Genomic DNA, 15,076 nt, shown 5'->3' with positions numbered 1-15,076 from the left:
TGATACTGTAGAGCGCTGCATATTGGCCTGAGGAAATGTTTAAATTAACTCATATGGGTCAACTCTTTAGGTGAAAAAGTCAGCGGTGTGCCTTTAATATCAGCTGCTCTTTTTTTGGCTGTCAGTGTCAGTCTGCTGCTACAATGGTTGGCTGAGTGTGATGCTGTTGAATGCCTGTTCAGTCTGTCGCTGAACTGGAACATGACTAGGCTTAGTGAGAGGCAGGCTTTAGTTCAATGTTGTCACTGCTTATGTTATGTAGCTATACTATATAGGAGGACCTTAATCTCCTTACCTTTGTATTTAAGTACAGATTCTTGATCCTGACATACAGAATAATGTTTCATACTTTGGTCTCTTTAGAGCAACACATTTTCCTAGTGTGGGTGCATTGCCAGTAAACCCAGTTTTTACTCTAAGGAGTGTATCATACCTTTCACATTTGAACCGATACAGTACGCGGTAATTATCGCTAACCATTTTTGGTACTTTTGTGTGTTTATGTGGAAATAAAAGTTAATCTGTTTAATAATAAAAAAAATCTTTATTTTCCTCAATATATAAACTATTGTAAAAATATGAAAACAACATCCAACTGTTTGTATTGCATCATTGCAGTTGTTTCACAAATTCCTTCAACATAAAAACCTGTAGCTAAAACTATGCAGAGTTTCTTTTCTCAATAATGCACAAGCTAAAACCCAGCTCTACTTACTACTACCATTCCTTTCCCCTCTCGATAAACTGTGTTATGGGGGGTGCTTGGTGGGCAGAAGAGGATGGAGTAAAAATAAATAATAGTTGAATATTTTGAAGTATGGAACAATGAACTAGATTTACTGTTTATATTTGTTTCTTGTACAGTTCATTTTCAAAAACACTAGATTGAGTTCGCTCCACATGCACACTGACTGTGTCCCTGCTGTGGAGAAAACTCGCTCTGAAGAAGTGGAAGAGGCTTTAACGGTTTCAGTCTTGTGTTTAACCTGGTGCTTCTTCAGATTCGAAATATTCCCGCCGCTGACCTCGCAATTCGCGTCAATTATTGATTTCAGATGTTTTACGAATTTTTTGTTTGTTCTATTTTTAAACTGGAACATTTTTTTTAAAACCATGTTTTTATTGTCATTTACAACATGATGTGTCCTTTTTTCTATCATCTTTACTCACAACTTCTTCTATTGCACCCACATTTATACGATACATAGGATTTTATCTGGTTATTTAATAAAATGCTGTTAGTTTAAAGGAATCCATACTTTGATTTTCTTTTAGAATTTTTTTTTTCTTTTTTTCCCTTAGAATTTTTTTAATCAAAGTATTTTATGTTTCACGTTCATGTGTTTTTTCTTTTTTAAATAACTTTGTAATGAATGAAAGATGTCATTTTTCCTGTCCGTCTGTGTCTCTACAGCTCTTCAGGGAAGTCAGAATAATGAAGATATTGAATCATCCAAACATAGGTGAGTAAGACAGTCTGTTCCATCAAACTAATACTAGAACTCAACCAATACACAATGTGATTCCTTTGGAAACAAACTGATTTATTGAATAACTTTACTCATTAAGAAATATTGCTTTGATATTCCCCCATTAAGAAATATTATTAGCACTCTAATCAGACTCGGTAATTGTATATTAAACGTAAGTGCAGCCAAGAAGGTTGATTAGAACGCTAACCTCTGCTAACTTATTCTGTAATTGCTCTGTTTCTTTCCGTCTCTTGTAGTGAAATTGTTCGAAGTGATTGAAACGGAGAAGACACTTTATTTGGTGATGGAGTACGCAAGTGGTGGTAAGTGATTTGAACTGCCATCCATCCTGATTTGAGCATTGTCATAACAAACATGTTAATGATCGAGTGATGAATGAATCATCTTTATATGACCTAATCATCACAGACAACCCTTTACCTTTTGTTATTTCACCATTTAATTTGTACTTATTTGAACATATAAATAAAGACAACCTAAAAACCTTTTTTTTTGCTCTTTAAGGTAGAACATATCAGACATGCTAACATTCTTTTTTACCCTACAGGAGAGGTATTTGATTATCTAGTGGCTCACGGTCGAATGAAGGAGAAGGAGGCCAGGGCTAAGTTCAGACAGGTGAGTCATCAGTATTTCAGCTCCGGCTCCTCTGTCGTCACTGTTGCTGTTTTCAGTGGGAGGGCCGCATGCACCATGAACAAGCTTCGTCACTGACTGCAGAGGAAAGATGGAGGGCAGATTGATGGTCGGAGACTAGAGCAGCCGCTTTAGAACGAGTCCCACACAGACGCTGCTCTGACACCTAGTGGTGCTGCATGGGCAACACAACATTAGCAGCTGTTTGAGAAAATCTGCGTCCTCACTTCCTCGCTCTATACTTTTGTGTCAATATAAAGAGATGTTATAGATCTGTTCTCTTTATGGTTCAAACTTCTCATTGATTATGTGACTCTGTTATTCAGAGGAAGTGTTCACACAGTACAGGTACTGCATTGGAAAGCACCTGTATGATGCTTTGGGTTTTCTGGTCTATCATAGTGGAATTCTTACACACAACAGAAAAAATTAAAGACAGTTAAAAATATACAGAATTATCACATGAAAAGGTCCATCAAGGCACATTTTCATTACACCAACAAATGAACTAAAAAAATACATGATATATAATTAGGATTGATAAAAACATTTTTTAAATAAAAGAAGAATGAAAGGATGTTGGAGACATTCAGCATGAATCCACCATCAACCAATTTAAACAATAGCTGGTCTGATTATTACAGTGTGTTTTCGGAAATATTTTAGCTAACTGTATTATGAACAGTCATCTATAAAATGTTATTAAAATGATGTGATGAGTATCTTTGTTTGAGTCTCTGATGTGTGTGGTTGTGTTTCAGATTGTGTCTGCAGTGCAGTATTGTCACCAGAGGAGAATAGTACATAGGGACCTAAAGGTGAGGATCCACTCTGAGTTCCCAGCGCTATCGTCTACTTTGCTTTCCCTTTGCTTTCCTCATTTTCCTCTCTTGATCACACAGGCGGAGAACTTGTTGTTAGATGCTGATATGAACATCAAGATTGCTGACTTTGGTTTCAGCAACGAGTTCACGGTTGGTAGTAAATTAGACACTTTCTGTGGTTCCCCGCCGTACGCTGCTCCGGAACTTTTCCAAGGAAAGAAGTACGATGGCCCGGAGGTGGACGTCTGGAGCCTTGGAGTCATCCTGTACACGCTGGTCAGCGGATCGTTGCCCTTTGATGGACAGAACCTAAAGGTAGGCACATCTGCTGTGAAAACTTTGTTTTATCTGTCTTCAGAAAGTTTTTGACTCTTTTTTTAAAAAATGAATTATAGTAGCTTAGTTTGATCACTAGGGAAATAAAAACTGAAATTGCATAGTACTTCCTTCTTAAAACAATTATTTAATTACAATACGTTAGCAGTAAACACATTTTGGCACTTTAATTTATTCTTTGGATGATGATGTGGTTTTGCATGTCTATAGGGTGTTAAAAAGTTAGAGGACACTGGATCCTGGATGGCTGAGATAAAAAAAAAATTTTAAAATCTCCTTCCAGACCAGATACTAAAATGTTTTGTTGTTGAAATTTCTCACAAACTGTTTTCTTTACTACTTTATATTTCTACACTTGCTTTTCCTGTTTTGTAAAATCCTCAAAGGTCATACAATCTGAGTCAGAGTTGTAACATGTTCCTTTTTTCAGAGTTAAATGTACGTTCAGACTTCCCTAACTGAGTTAAAATGTTTTTGCGCATGTTGAAACTTGCACCAAAGCTTAACCCAGTTTTAACTCAGTTAAACTGGGTGTTCTGGATTATCACATTAGGAGAGGAATTTCCTGTGTCCAGAATAAGGCATGTAGTAATTTACTGCTTTTTAGTTTGTGGATGTTGCAGGGTTTTTATTAGATGCTCCTAATTGTGCTGCAGCAGCTTGTTTGGTTGCAGGATTTCGTGTTTTAAATGTCAGAAACTCGTTTTATATTTTAGGGTGTTTGTGCTGATAAAGCCAGAGCAAAAACTGCATCATAGAGCAAAAGCTGACTTTTTTTAGAATTTTAATCAGAGGTGAAAAGAGCTACAACGACGATCTGTTCATGTGGTCCATTGCCTTTGAATGGCCTTTATAAAAGTGTTGTTCCTCTATTAGCAGTGAAGCGGCTGATGTCTCACTTTGTTGTATTCTGCTTTCTGTTGTGCAGGAGTTGAGAGAGAGAGTCCTGCGGGGGAAGTACCGTATTCCTTTTTACATGTCCACAGACTGTGAAAACTTGCTGAAGAAACTGCTCGTGCTGAATCCCGTCAAACGAGGCAGTTTGGAGGTATGACACGGCTTCACAGCCTCTGATTCTGTTCAGAGTTATTTGGGCCGGCAGTGGAGGAGACTTTCTAAAAGCTTCCCAGCATAATCAAAGTCAGGTGTGACATGTCTCAGATAAAAACAGATAAAAAGGTGAACGTTTGTTAACAGCACAATGAGAATTATAGTCTTGATTTATAAAGATTTTTTTAAGAATTCAATCAAATCAAATATACTTTATTCATTCGTTAGGAACTCATTTACAGAGAGAGCTCCAGTGCAGCAACAATATAACAATAAAGCAGAAACCCTGTTTCACTTCACATTTAAAATATTTGTTTATTATCTCCGCACTGAGAAGCAACCACATTAACCACAGTAGTTCAAACACTTGCCGAGATTTCCCCCACACAACTGTAAACAAAGCAAACTGGCACTGTTAGTTTAGCTGCATAAAAAGGGAAGCGGATATTAACTCATTGGCTGCCAGCCATTTTCAGAACAGTAACCCCTCACTGCCAGCCATTTTGACTGATTTTTAAAGACCGACAGAATATTTAGTACTATGACAATCTAAAATCCAGGTCCACACATGCTCGGCTTGACTGTGAGCTGCTGGGAGCTTCACCATTATCTCTCGTAGCGCCATTTTCTGTCTCTTCCCTGGCTTCTCCCTCCTCATTGATGGTGCGCATCATGGCTAATCTCTCATCTAAAGGTGCACTGTTGCCACCTACACGGCACCAGTTGGTCACTACGTCATAGTGCAAGGCTGATATTCATGTGAGAGGTCCGTGACGCTGGCTCCTAGCAACCCACGTTGTAAAACACAGTTGACGTATATATACGTAATTGGCAGCGAGCGTTTGGATTTGAAATTATGTATATTCACGTCAATGGCAGTGAGTGAGTTAAAACATCCCTTAAACCACTTCACAATACAATAAAAAATATTTGATTTAGGTGTATAACATCCTCACTATTGTGTACTTTTTATTATGATTATATTATAAAACAGATTTTTGTCTAATTACTTGTCGCCTGTTACTTGACGTTACTGACCACGGTACCCCGGTGGCGTACTAAGGACACTCCTGCTCACGGTTATCGATTAATGGGCAAAATGAAATAGAAAATTTCCCTTTAAAACCCATTAAGACAGTAAACACAGCGCCATCTGCTGTTTGTCATTATTAATACAGTTAACTATTAATTAGTACAGTTAATTAATAATTTTGAGTCTTTGGGTTATACTGACTCCAAGGGGTTCAGTTTATGCATACTCACTTGCATTTTCTTTAGGAAATGCTGTCCGTCTAATTTATTCACTCTGGAAAAATGAAAGATTGGAAGGAACGACTTACATAAATACAGCTACTGGCAACATGCCTTAGAGGAAATTACCAATGAAGCATGTAAATTTGTGCACGGTTCAATAGCCAGCAGCCTCATACTGTGCATTGAACACCCCACGCAATGCCTTACTGTTTGTCACAGTGGTATATATATTTCTTCATTAACCATATGGAGGGTAAAAAAGAGAAGAATATACTCTATATGAACATTTATTATCATAAGTTAAAAAAAAAATCCTGTAGGATTTGATGTGCATTCATTTTGTTGGTTTGTGTTCTTTTGTTAGCAAATTATGAAAGACCACTGGATGAATGTGGGTCACGAGGAGGAGGAGCTCAAACCCTACATCGAGCCTGAGGCGGATTTCAGTGATTTGGCCAGGATAGGTGTGTGTGTATGTGTGTGTGTGTGTGTGCTTGTGTGTGTAGAAATCCAATGATTTACTTCTGTTTGTACCCCATGACACTCTTCCTCAGAGCTCATGGTGACAATGGGTTTCCCTAAAGATGAGATCAACGAGTCTCTCCAAGGCCAGAAGTACGATGACGTCATGGCCACCTACCTGCTGCTGGGCAGGAAAGCTCCAGAAGTGAGTCGAGTTAGCTGCATGTCAGAGTGACATCACCAGACGCATGACTTCGTGCAAAGTTTGGGTCAATTATAATTGTAATCATGTAATTGATAATTAATTTCATGTATGATTTAATAATAATATGATAATAATAATAATTGTATTTGAAAAAAATCTGTTACTGTTGTAATCATAACTGAATTGTAATTGACTTTAAATTAGTAATTGCCAAGGCATATAAATGAAAACAATTTTATTTATTTTTTTGTCTGACATAAAAATTTCATAAGGCCCTAAAAACTAGTGCAAATATTATGAGCACACTTAAACTGGGGTGAAAATGTTACCGTTTTATGGCTTACACATATATAGTTAACAATCAATAAATTGTTTCATTTATCACTACCAGTCAGTTCTCTTAAGGATTGTTTTAATATTTAAAAAAAATTCAAATCTTGGGATATATTTACGCCCACACCAACAACATTAATCCTAATTCTAATTCACGAAGAGATGAGAAACAAATTTGATGATATGTAATATTTTTAGTGTATTTTGCAGCTAATTTAAGACATTGGTTAAAACTGACCTGTTATCGTAAGAGATGCTAACAGAAAGCTAACACAAGAGGAAGGTTATGTTCTATTGGGTTCAGTATTTGTGACTAATTGACTTTGAACTTAAGTAATTTAGAATGTAATTGACTTTTAGGGGGAAAATAATAATTTTAATTGTAATTGGAAAAACTTGTTGGTCACCGTAATCATAATGGAGTTGTAAATGAACATGTGCAATTGAAGACGTAATTGTAATTGAAAAATGCAATTGACCCCAACCCTTACATTGTGTGAACGTGCCCCTTCATGGACTCTCTGTGTTGCAGTTTGAGGGGAGCGAGCCCCTGACGAACAGTATCCTGGGTCAGCGGCCGCGGCCGACCAGTGACATCAACAACAGTTCCAGCATCTCTCCTGCTCATCCCAAGGTCACACGCAGCATCTCAGCCAATCAGAAGCAGCGTCGCTACAGTGATCATGGTGGGGATGATGATGATGGTGGTGGTGGTGGTGTCGTAGAGAAGCAAAGTAAAGCAACCTCCTCCTTCCCAAAGCTCTGAGAGTGCTGAAGGCTGCGTGTTGTGTAGGGGGAAGTTACTGCCAGCCGCTGAGCACTAGTTCAATCTTTCACATCCTTTTCTAAATTATTGCTCACGTGCTTTTGAGCAAATACGAGAAGCTGCCAGTTTTTTTTGTTAAAAATCTGCTTGCAACTTAAATTTCAAGGTTTGTCACATTTTAAACACTTTATTGCAGACATAGGCAACTTGCGGCCTCACAAGTAAATATACACATTTACTTGAAAAACACACAAAAGGACTGAAAGATACACAACATTTGGGCCACAAACACAAAAGACGACTACAAAAATAACATCAAAAATCACTTTAACTCAAAAACACAAATTGACTCCAAAGCCACACACAATGAGAAACAACAAAGGTACACAGAAATACAAAAAAACACATAAAAGGACTCCAAAATAAAAAATGACAAATGACAAAAAATAACTCCCAAAAAACAACCCAACAAAAACAGAAAGAAATGCAACACAAAAAGACACAAGATAACATCAAAACAAACAGGAAAAACATGCAAATCAACAAAAATACACAAATTGACTCCAAAAACACATAATTACAAAAATAACAAGAAAATATACAAAACAACAACAAAAACACAAAACTTTAGCTTTTCTTGTATTAATGTTCAGATTGGTCATTATTCTAAATGCTGACATGAATGCTGATAGCGTGGCCCTTGGCTCTGTCAGTCACATTTTTGTGGCCCCGCTGTGATAAAACTTGCCCATCTCTGCTTTATTGTGTTATAATTATTTGTATGAAATTACATTTAAACAAACTAAAAAGTGATTCCGTTCAGTTTTCATTAATCACTGGAAGAGGTTTTATTGACAGCTGCTGTTGTGTAGCAGCTTCCTCCTGTTGTCACCTGCAGCCAGTGTATCTGGTGCCATCTTCTGGTTGGCAGCGTTCCTGCAACTCCAACAGGAACAAAACCTACGCTCCCCTCATTCGTCTCACCTTGGCTTTATATCTGTCCAACGGAATCCATCCCATGTATCTGTGTGCTGTGTCTCACATACATGGTGATGTGTGGCTTTGCTGATGCCCGTGCAAAATAGAGAAAACTATCTTTGGCTGTTTGTGGATTTGGTCAGCTGATGTGTTGGTTGGTGGGGGCGTTCGTAAATGTTCCCCTGCATGTGTGTGTTTGCCAGTGGCTCCATCCGTGCCGCCGGCCGTGTCGTACACAAAGCGTGGCCAGGCCCTGAGCGTGGAGAGTGACCACAGGGAGGAGTGGGACGGGGCTCGCCGGCTCGAGCTCAGCACTTCAAAAGGAGATGTTCCCGCCTCACCGCTGGGTGTGCAGGAAAGGAAGAAAACTACAAGTGCTGTGGGGGTGAGGAAACTCATAGTGATCACCATAACTTAACACCACTTTGAATTTAATGTTGATGTGTTTTACAGTTTAATCTGGACCATCACATCCAGACAAAGGCAGATTTCTGTGCTTAATTCATCTAGGCCTGTGTTTTTACAACCTTGAAGTCGTGACCCCATGTGTTGTCACCTGAAATGTCGAGTTTTTTCTTTTTAATTACTGATTAAAATTAAAGATACTGTACAGGTATATATATATAGTAATTTTTTTAGATTATTATTCATTTTCTCATTAAAACACCATCACACAATCTCAAACAACTGTATTCTTTACTTTTACTTCCTCAAATATAAATGTAGTTTAAAAGAAAATGCAGTAGAAAAATTAAGCAATTAATCAAATAATAATAAAATAAAATAATATTTTTGTAACTTTTTTTTAAAATTCTTTTATTATTATTTTTCAAATTAAAACACCATCACACAATCTCAAACAGTATTCTATACTTTCACTTCCTCAAGTATAAATCTACCGTAGTTTAAATAAAATACAGTAGAAAAAATTAATAGTTCATTAAATAATTAAAGAATAATAACAATTGAAAACGGTTGAAGTGTAAGTTGCAGTTGGTGTTTAAGATGTTTATTTTAATTATGGCCATTTTTACTGCTGGCTTTGATCCCAAATGACTCCAAACATAGAAAATAGCTGCCTGAATACACAACGTCCATAGTTAACACCTGGTGGTTCACAGTCTTTTCACACTTTACTGACGTAAATGTTCCCTGTAAGATGGAATAAATAGAGAATCTCCCTCACTTGTTTTATCTGTACGACGGCGTATTGGGGATATTTTGGGTCCAATTGAAACATGAAAAGACAATCACATGTATAACACTTATAATGTGGGGAGACAGGAGCGGGATAACTGTTTGTCGCCACAAGAGCTGCGCCCCATATCTAGATGAAAAAAGGGGTAACAACAGAGGGATAGGTGAGGGGAAAAAAACAGAATTCCCTATTGTGGAGGTCAATGTAAAGCTTGGAAAGAAACCTCCTCATCGAACATGCACAAACCAAAAACACAGTCACAGAAGACCACAAAAACCATAGCAAGTGGGCGGGGGGGGTTGAGTAAGTTCTGAGAGTTCGGCCCCCTCCATCAATGACTAGCAGATTCCAATAATGCTTCCATCGTAATTCAAATTTGTGAAAAAATCAGGAAAATACCAGTTCCACAAATCAGCAGAAGTCCTGTTATCATAATTCAATTTGGTCTGGTGGACTTCTTCCACATCCTCAGGACTAACAAACTCCCATTGCCCGCCTCTTTATTAAGAGTAGAAAGACCAGCTGATCCAATTCCATAATTTTGGTAGGATAATTGCAGTCAGAGGCTCCTCTTAGATCCACAACACAGAGACAGCAGACATAACAGCAGGGAGAGATAGGGAATTAAAGTGGGAGCGAAGAGGAATGCTACTACCTCCACCGAGTAGCAGACGAAAAGCCCTGAAGTCGACCACTACCAGCCAGTTCCCCTCCCATAAAAAAGGCTATTTGCTCCATCTCAGTCTGGTTCTTTTGTTGGAACAAACACAAACGTATTCAAAGTCACTTTAAAGTCCTTAAACTGGTAACAACAGTGTGGTGATGATTGGACAAAAGGCTCAGTATTTTGCCATGTGTGAAACCTAAAGAGAAATATAATCTCACTAAGTGCTCCACATTCTCTATCACTCTCAAGTGACCGCAACACAGATGAGGTCTTGTTTGTTACTCGAAATATTATGACTTTAATCTCGTGGTGCACAGAATTTTTTATTTTACTGTGGCCCTACCATGCCGTCATTTATCTGTGATTTATTTCAAATGTAATATTTTTGGATGTTCTTTTTCTCCCTCTGTGGGTAAACAGACCAACGGTTCAATGACTCGAAGGAACACCTACGTATGTGAACGAACTTCCACCGACCGTTATTCAGCTATTCCAAATGGCAAAGACAGCAGGTAAACACTCAATAGCATCACTCTGACAGATTTCTGTGTTTACATTTCCTTAGTTTGAACTGTAATGGGAGTCTTGTCATATTTTTAAAAAAATATGTAATTATTCAATGTTTTGGCTACAGTTTAACGGAGGTGTCAGGTAGCACGCCATCCACTGCAATGAGCTCAACACGACCTCGCCACACAAAGTCCATGTCATCATCTGGGCATCCCTCAAAGAGCACACTGCCCCCTATTGATGACAACACTGAGCTTAAAGCCAGGTGAGCACAACAGCATCATTGTAGCCATAGCACGAGCTGACCCCCATTAATCTATTTCTCGTTTGCAGCTCCTCTCCTCGGGGCCCCTCCACCTCTCCGTCAGCACACAGTATTAGCACCCCAGAGAAGAACCGTTTCCCCCGCGGCACCACCAGTCGCAGCACCTTTCACGGAGCTCAGCTCAGAGACAGACGCAGCGCCACCTACAACGGACCCCCAGCCTCGCCCACGCTGTCGCACGACACGGGGGCGCTCGCGCAGCAACGAAGGGGCACCTCCACGGGAATCATCAGCAAGATCACCTCCAAGTTTGTCCGCAGGTCAGTGTAAACACACAGCTACACTGTGTTGGAAGTGTGGGTAGCGACTCAGTCAGTGAAGCTTTCTGTGCTGACTCAAAACACCTTCAGCTTCCATTTATGATTGGAAAGTAAAGAGTACAGTTGTTTTAAGAGTTCTGGAAGGAAGTTTAGACAAACAGAATGACAAAACACATACAATAAAGTAATTAACGTGATATAAATATTGACAAATACAGAACTAATAGGAAAAGGATCAATCATAGACAAAAAGTTTCAATTTAAACCTTAATTCTGAGGATTGAATTGTTGGAAAAGTCAAATAATAAAAGGGGTAAGAATCTCAGTGAGTAAAATGCTAGATTTTAAATCACCGCTGAGTTTGTTTCTCTCCAAAGCCTCCAGACAAATGAGTTTACTCTCATATCATCCTATTGTACAGCCAAAATCAAATGGTTGGATAGATTTCATTATTATTATTATTATTGTTATTTATTTTTTTTTTTGGGAATATTTATTAATTCAAAACTTGGGAAATACTTATCTAATTCATGCTGCACACTGATTTTCTAAATGTGTGTAGCTGCAGAGATGTAGTTTTAATACTACAAAGCACATAAAAGCTGATAAATATCAGGAAACATTTAGGTTAGACACATCAATACAATCGATTTACACTGACCATCGATGATTTATTTACCTGCATTTATAGAAATGTAAAACATAATGATTATTTCTGTAGTTAAATAAAAAAACAAAAAACATAATCACCCCCCAAAACTAAACTCATGGAGATTTAGTGAATGAGAGAGAATAGTTTAGATTTTAATAAACACACTCTATGCCTCCTTGGCTCACATGAGCTGTGCACTTCTTGTGTTTAGGCCCACATCTATGCCCTTTGCTGTCAATGCATAAAGGCAGACATACACTGCAATTTTTGGCCCATTTTGAGCCAATTTTTGACTCATGCGTCTATTTTTAGGATCGGGACGAGTCTCTGCTAAATCGCATGTCGTGCATTGTGTAGTATACATGCGGTCACGACCAGCTCCCGATCAGCAATCGTATGGTCATAAGGAAATCAAACATGTTTGAAATCCAGTCACTCCTCGTGAGGGTATCGACAGTTGAAGCAGTACCACGGACCGGCTTACCTTAAACTCTCACACTGCGCATGTGCGAACACCGTAGGACCGCTGTAAAATTGACGGACTGTACTGCCCACGTCTGTCCAGCCAGCTCCTGGTCCATCACATCGCTGCATTTTCCTTTTTTAAAGCTCATTTTGCTGAGATTTACGAGTGTCTCTCCACTTCTGGGTTTTCCTTCTTCTGTTTTAATGGCGACGCTTCAGAGTTCTTCTTCTTTTAATTTGTACATTGCATTTCTGGAAACAAGACCCCAATGTGTCGTGCATGAACGTACAGTGTGAGCAGTCAGATCGTGTCAGAGTGTCGGTCCGTATAGTGTGAGAACATGCATCGTGAGCTGCACACATTCGGGCTCTGCACTTGAGTCGTACAGTTTGAGCTGAAGCTGAGAACAACGATTAAAAAAATCACAGTGTATCCCAGCCTTAAAATCCAAACACTGCAGTATCTCCTCTGCTAGAGGCTCACAGCTGTCTCTCCTTCTCTCCCTGCCTAGAGCTCTGTCTTTCAGGTCTACCCAGAGGTAGGAAATACAAGGCTTGCTGCACCTGTCTGCCCCCCTTTTCCTCCTCCTCCTTTACCAATAAAACCCACCTCTCTTTGCCATCGTTCACTTTAGCCCATGTCTCTGAAAACATTTGCTGTACTTGCCCACTACACCACGCCCTTACCTACTGACACTCTGTTATGTCGTGTTTTACCTTCCTGGGAGATAGGGATGTAACGATTAATCGTAAGGCAGTTAAAAATCGATTCATAGGTATTACGGTTAACATCGATACTCTGAAAATTTAATCACAGTACTTTTTTTAAACAGCAGAGGGCGCTATATATTTATCCTTCTCGTCCAAAAGTGTAGGCGACGGGCGGAATCTACTAGTACTTTCTTTCTGGCCGCCTTCAAACATGTTCATAATTTATTCCTTACCCCTTTAGCACTGAAAGAATATCTGTAATATTACGTGAATATCTGTAAAAGTCACGTTTTTCTATTAGCTCTGTCTGCTAGCATAGCATCTCTTCTTCACTGCTAGATTAGCTGCATGCCAACGGACCACTGGTGTACCAGCGCCCTCTGCTGGTCTACACAAATATCTGACGTAAATACATTGCAGACTCTTTTTTTTTTTTTTTTTTTTTTTAAGTCCAACTGTTAAGGCACAAAATACATTTTTAGTTGCACTTCTAAAAAGAAAAGGAACTATTCTGTAGGTTTGCATTGTTTACTATAGAACCACAATTTAAATTAATAGGCTTCTTCTTCATTTGTATTATTCCTTTATTTATTTCATTCAAGATTTATTTTTATTTAAATTGCATTGTTTTGAATAGTTTATCAAAGGATTCTTTTGACAATGACAAATAAAAGGAAAATAGTACAGTATTTTCTAGTTTTTTTCCACAAAAAATAAAGGAATATTTTTCAGTCATCATTTGTCTACAGTCCTATTTTGTAAAATAAATCATCAAAGAATCGTATCGTGAACCCAGTATCGTGAATCAAATCGTATCGGGAGTTGATTGAATCGTTACATCCCTACTGGGAGATCAAACTTATATCTTCTGAGACAGTGTTGCTCTCCTTACTCGTCCCCTTCCACCAGGCCAGTTAGTGAGCGTGAACCCCAGTGTTACAAACATGTTCTCAATTCTTCACGTAGTGGGGATTAGGGAAAGCTGGTGTGCTTTGAACAGGATGACGCATCTGCTCAGTGTGCAACTTCTGAAGTTCACCTCATTGTGTGCTCAACCGTGTTACCCAGGAGTGTGGATTCTTTCCTGGCATGATGCCTGACAACCCCCCCTGTGTCCACTGATGATGGGGGATGGTATTGGTAGTGGGTGGGGTGGGGGTGGGAACTATGATGACAACAGCTCGTGGGAATAACAAGCCTGTTCCTGGTTCATTTCAGGGTGCCTAGTGAGGGAGAGGCCAGTGCCAGGACAGAACCCCCAAGGTGAGAGTTTGACTGAGACTTAATTTTTCATTAAAAGTTAGTAGTTGTCATCGTGACATGGCTTCATGACCCTCCATAAAGTAGTTGAATTATCAAATTTCCTTTGTGAATACATACTGTGTTTTCCTTTCCAACCTGGCAACACATGATTTACAATCCATTCATCATTCACATGACATGTCAATCTCCCCCAACCGATGCTTTCCTGGTTTGTTCCTTATTATCATCAACTCGAGTTTTTGGTGTGAATGAACTTCCTGAAACAGATCCATGATTCACTGCTGCATCACTTTTCACCAGTTTATTACGTTACAATGCCTACAATCTCCATAGTTTCTGCTCACATTATGCTGAGGTTGTGAGCTGCTGGTAGAAAACCACTATCACTATATTATTTAGTGACTTGGGGACAGGTTTTGTTATGAAAAAAAGAGAAACATTATATTGATCTTATGCAATATTATAAAGCACAAGATCAAACTTGTCTCATTATAAGAGGGTTTGTCAACCTTGGGGTCGTGACCCCATGTGAGGCCACCTGGAAACAAAATGGGGTCGTCTGAAATGTCTTTATTATAATAATAAAATGAAAAAATTATGTACATTTCAGAATTAAACAAATGGTCCTTTTCAGGGAACACGAAGTGGGTTAACAATTTAAAGCTGTTCTGCAGCAATGAAGGTTGAA

General features: G+C 38.8%; 1 protein-coding gene across 5 annotated transcripts in view; it reads left to right on the top strand.

Moving 5' to 3' along the window:
- The window catches only part of mark1 (MAP/microtubule affinity-regulating kinase 1), a 41,287-nt gene that overhangs the window by 23,948 nt on the left and 2,263 nt on the right, over positions 1-15,076 (top strand). The window contains exons 4-17 of one of the 5 annotated variants that reach the window (XM_028467850.1): positions 1,415-1,463; positions 1,730-1,795; positions 2,041-2,111; positions 2,891-2,947; positions 3,032-3,268; positions 4,218-4,337; positions 5,958-6,057; positions 6,148-6,260; positions 7,126-7,279; positions 8,541-8,722; positions 10,623-10,714; positions 10,837-10,977; positions 11,046-11,297; positions 14,344-14,388. In XM_028467850.1, the coding sequence (XP_028323651.1) occupies positions 1,415-1,463; positions 1,730-1,795; positions 2,041-2,111; positions 2,891-2,947; positions 3,032-3,268; positions 4,218-4,337; positions 5,958-6,057; positions 6,148-6,260; positions 7,126-7,279; positions 8,541-8,722; positions 10,623-10,714; positions 10,837-10,977; positions 11,046-11,297; positions 14,344-14,388 (1,679 nt within the window). Of the gene's footprint in view, positions 1-1,414; positions 1,464-1,729; positions 1,796-2,040; positions 2,112-2,890; positions 2,948-3,031; positions 3,269-4,217; positions 4,338-5,957; positions 6,058-6,147; positions 6,261-7,125; positions 7,328-8,540; positions 8,723-10,622; positions 10,715-10,836; positions 10,978-11,045; positions 11,298-12,926; positions 13,389-14,343; positions 14,389-15,076 lie in introns of those variants that run through there. The other 4 variants (XM_028467848.1, XM_028467852.1, XM_028467849.1 and 1 more) reach the window with 4 other exon arrangements.

This window comes from Gouania willdenowi, chromosome 15 (genome assembly GCF_900634775.1).
Source record: "Gouania willdenowi chromosome 15, fGouWil2.1, whole genome shotgun sequence".
In the NCBI taxonomy this organism is placed as follows: Eukaryota; Metazoa; Chordata; class Actinopteri; order Blenniiformes; family Gobiesocidae; genus Gouania; species Gouania willdenowi.
The sequence above is the reverse complement of the archived record's forward strand: the minus strand, read 5'-3'. Positions and strand labels throughout refer to the sequence as shown.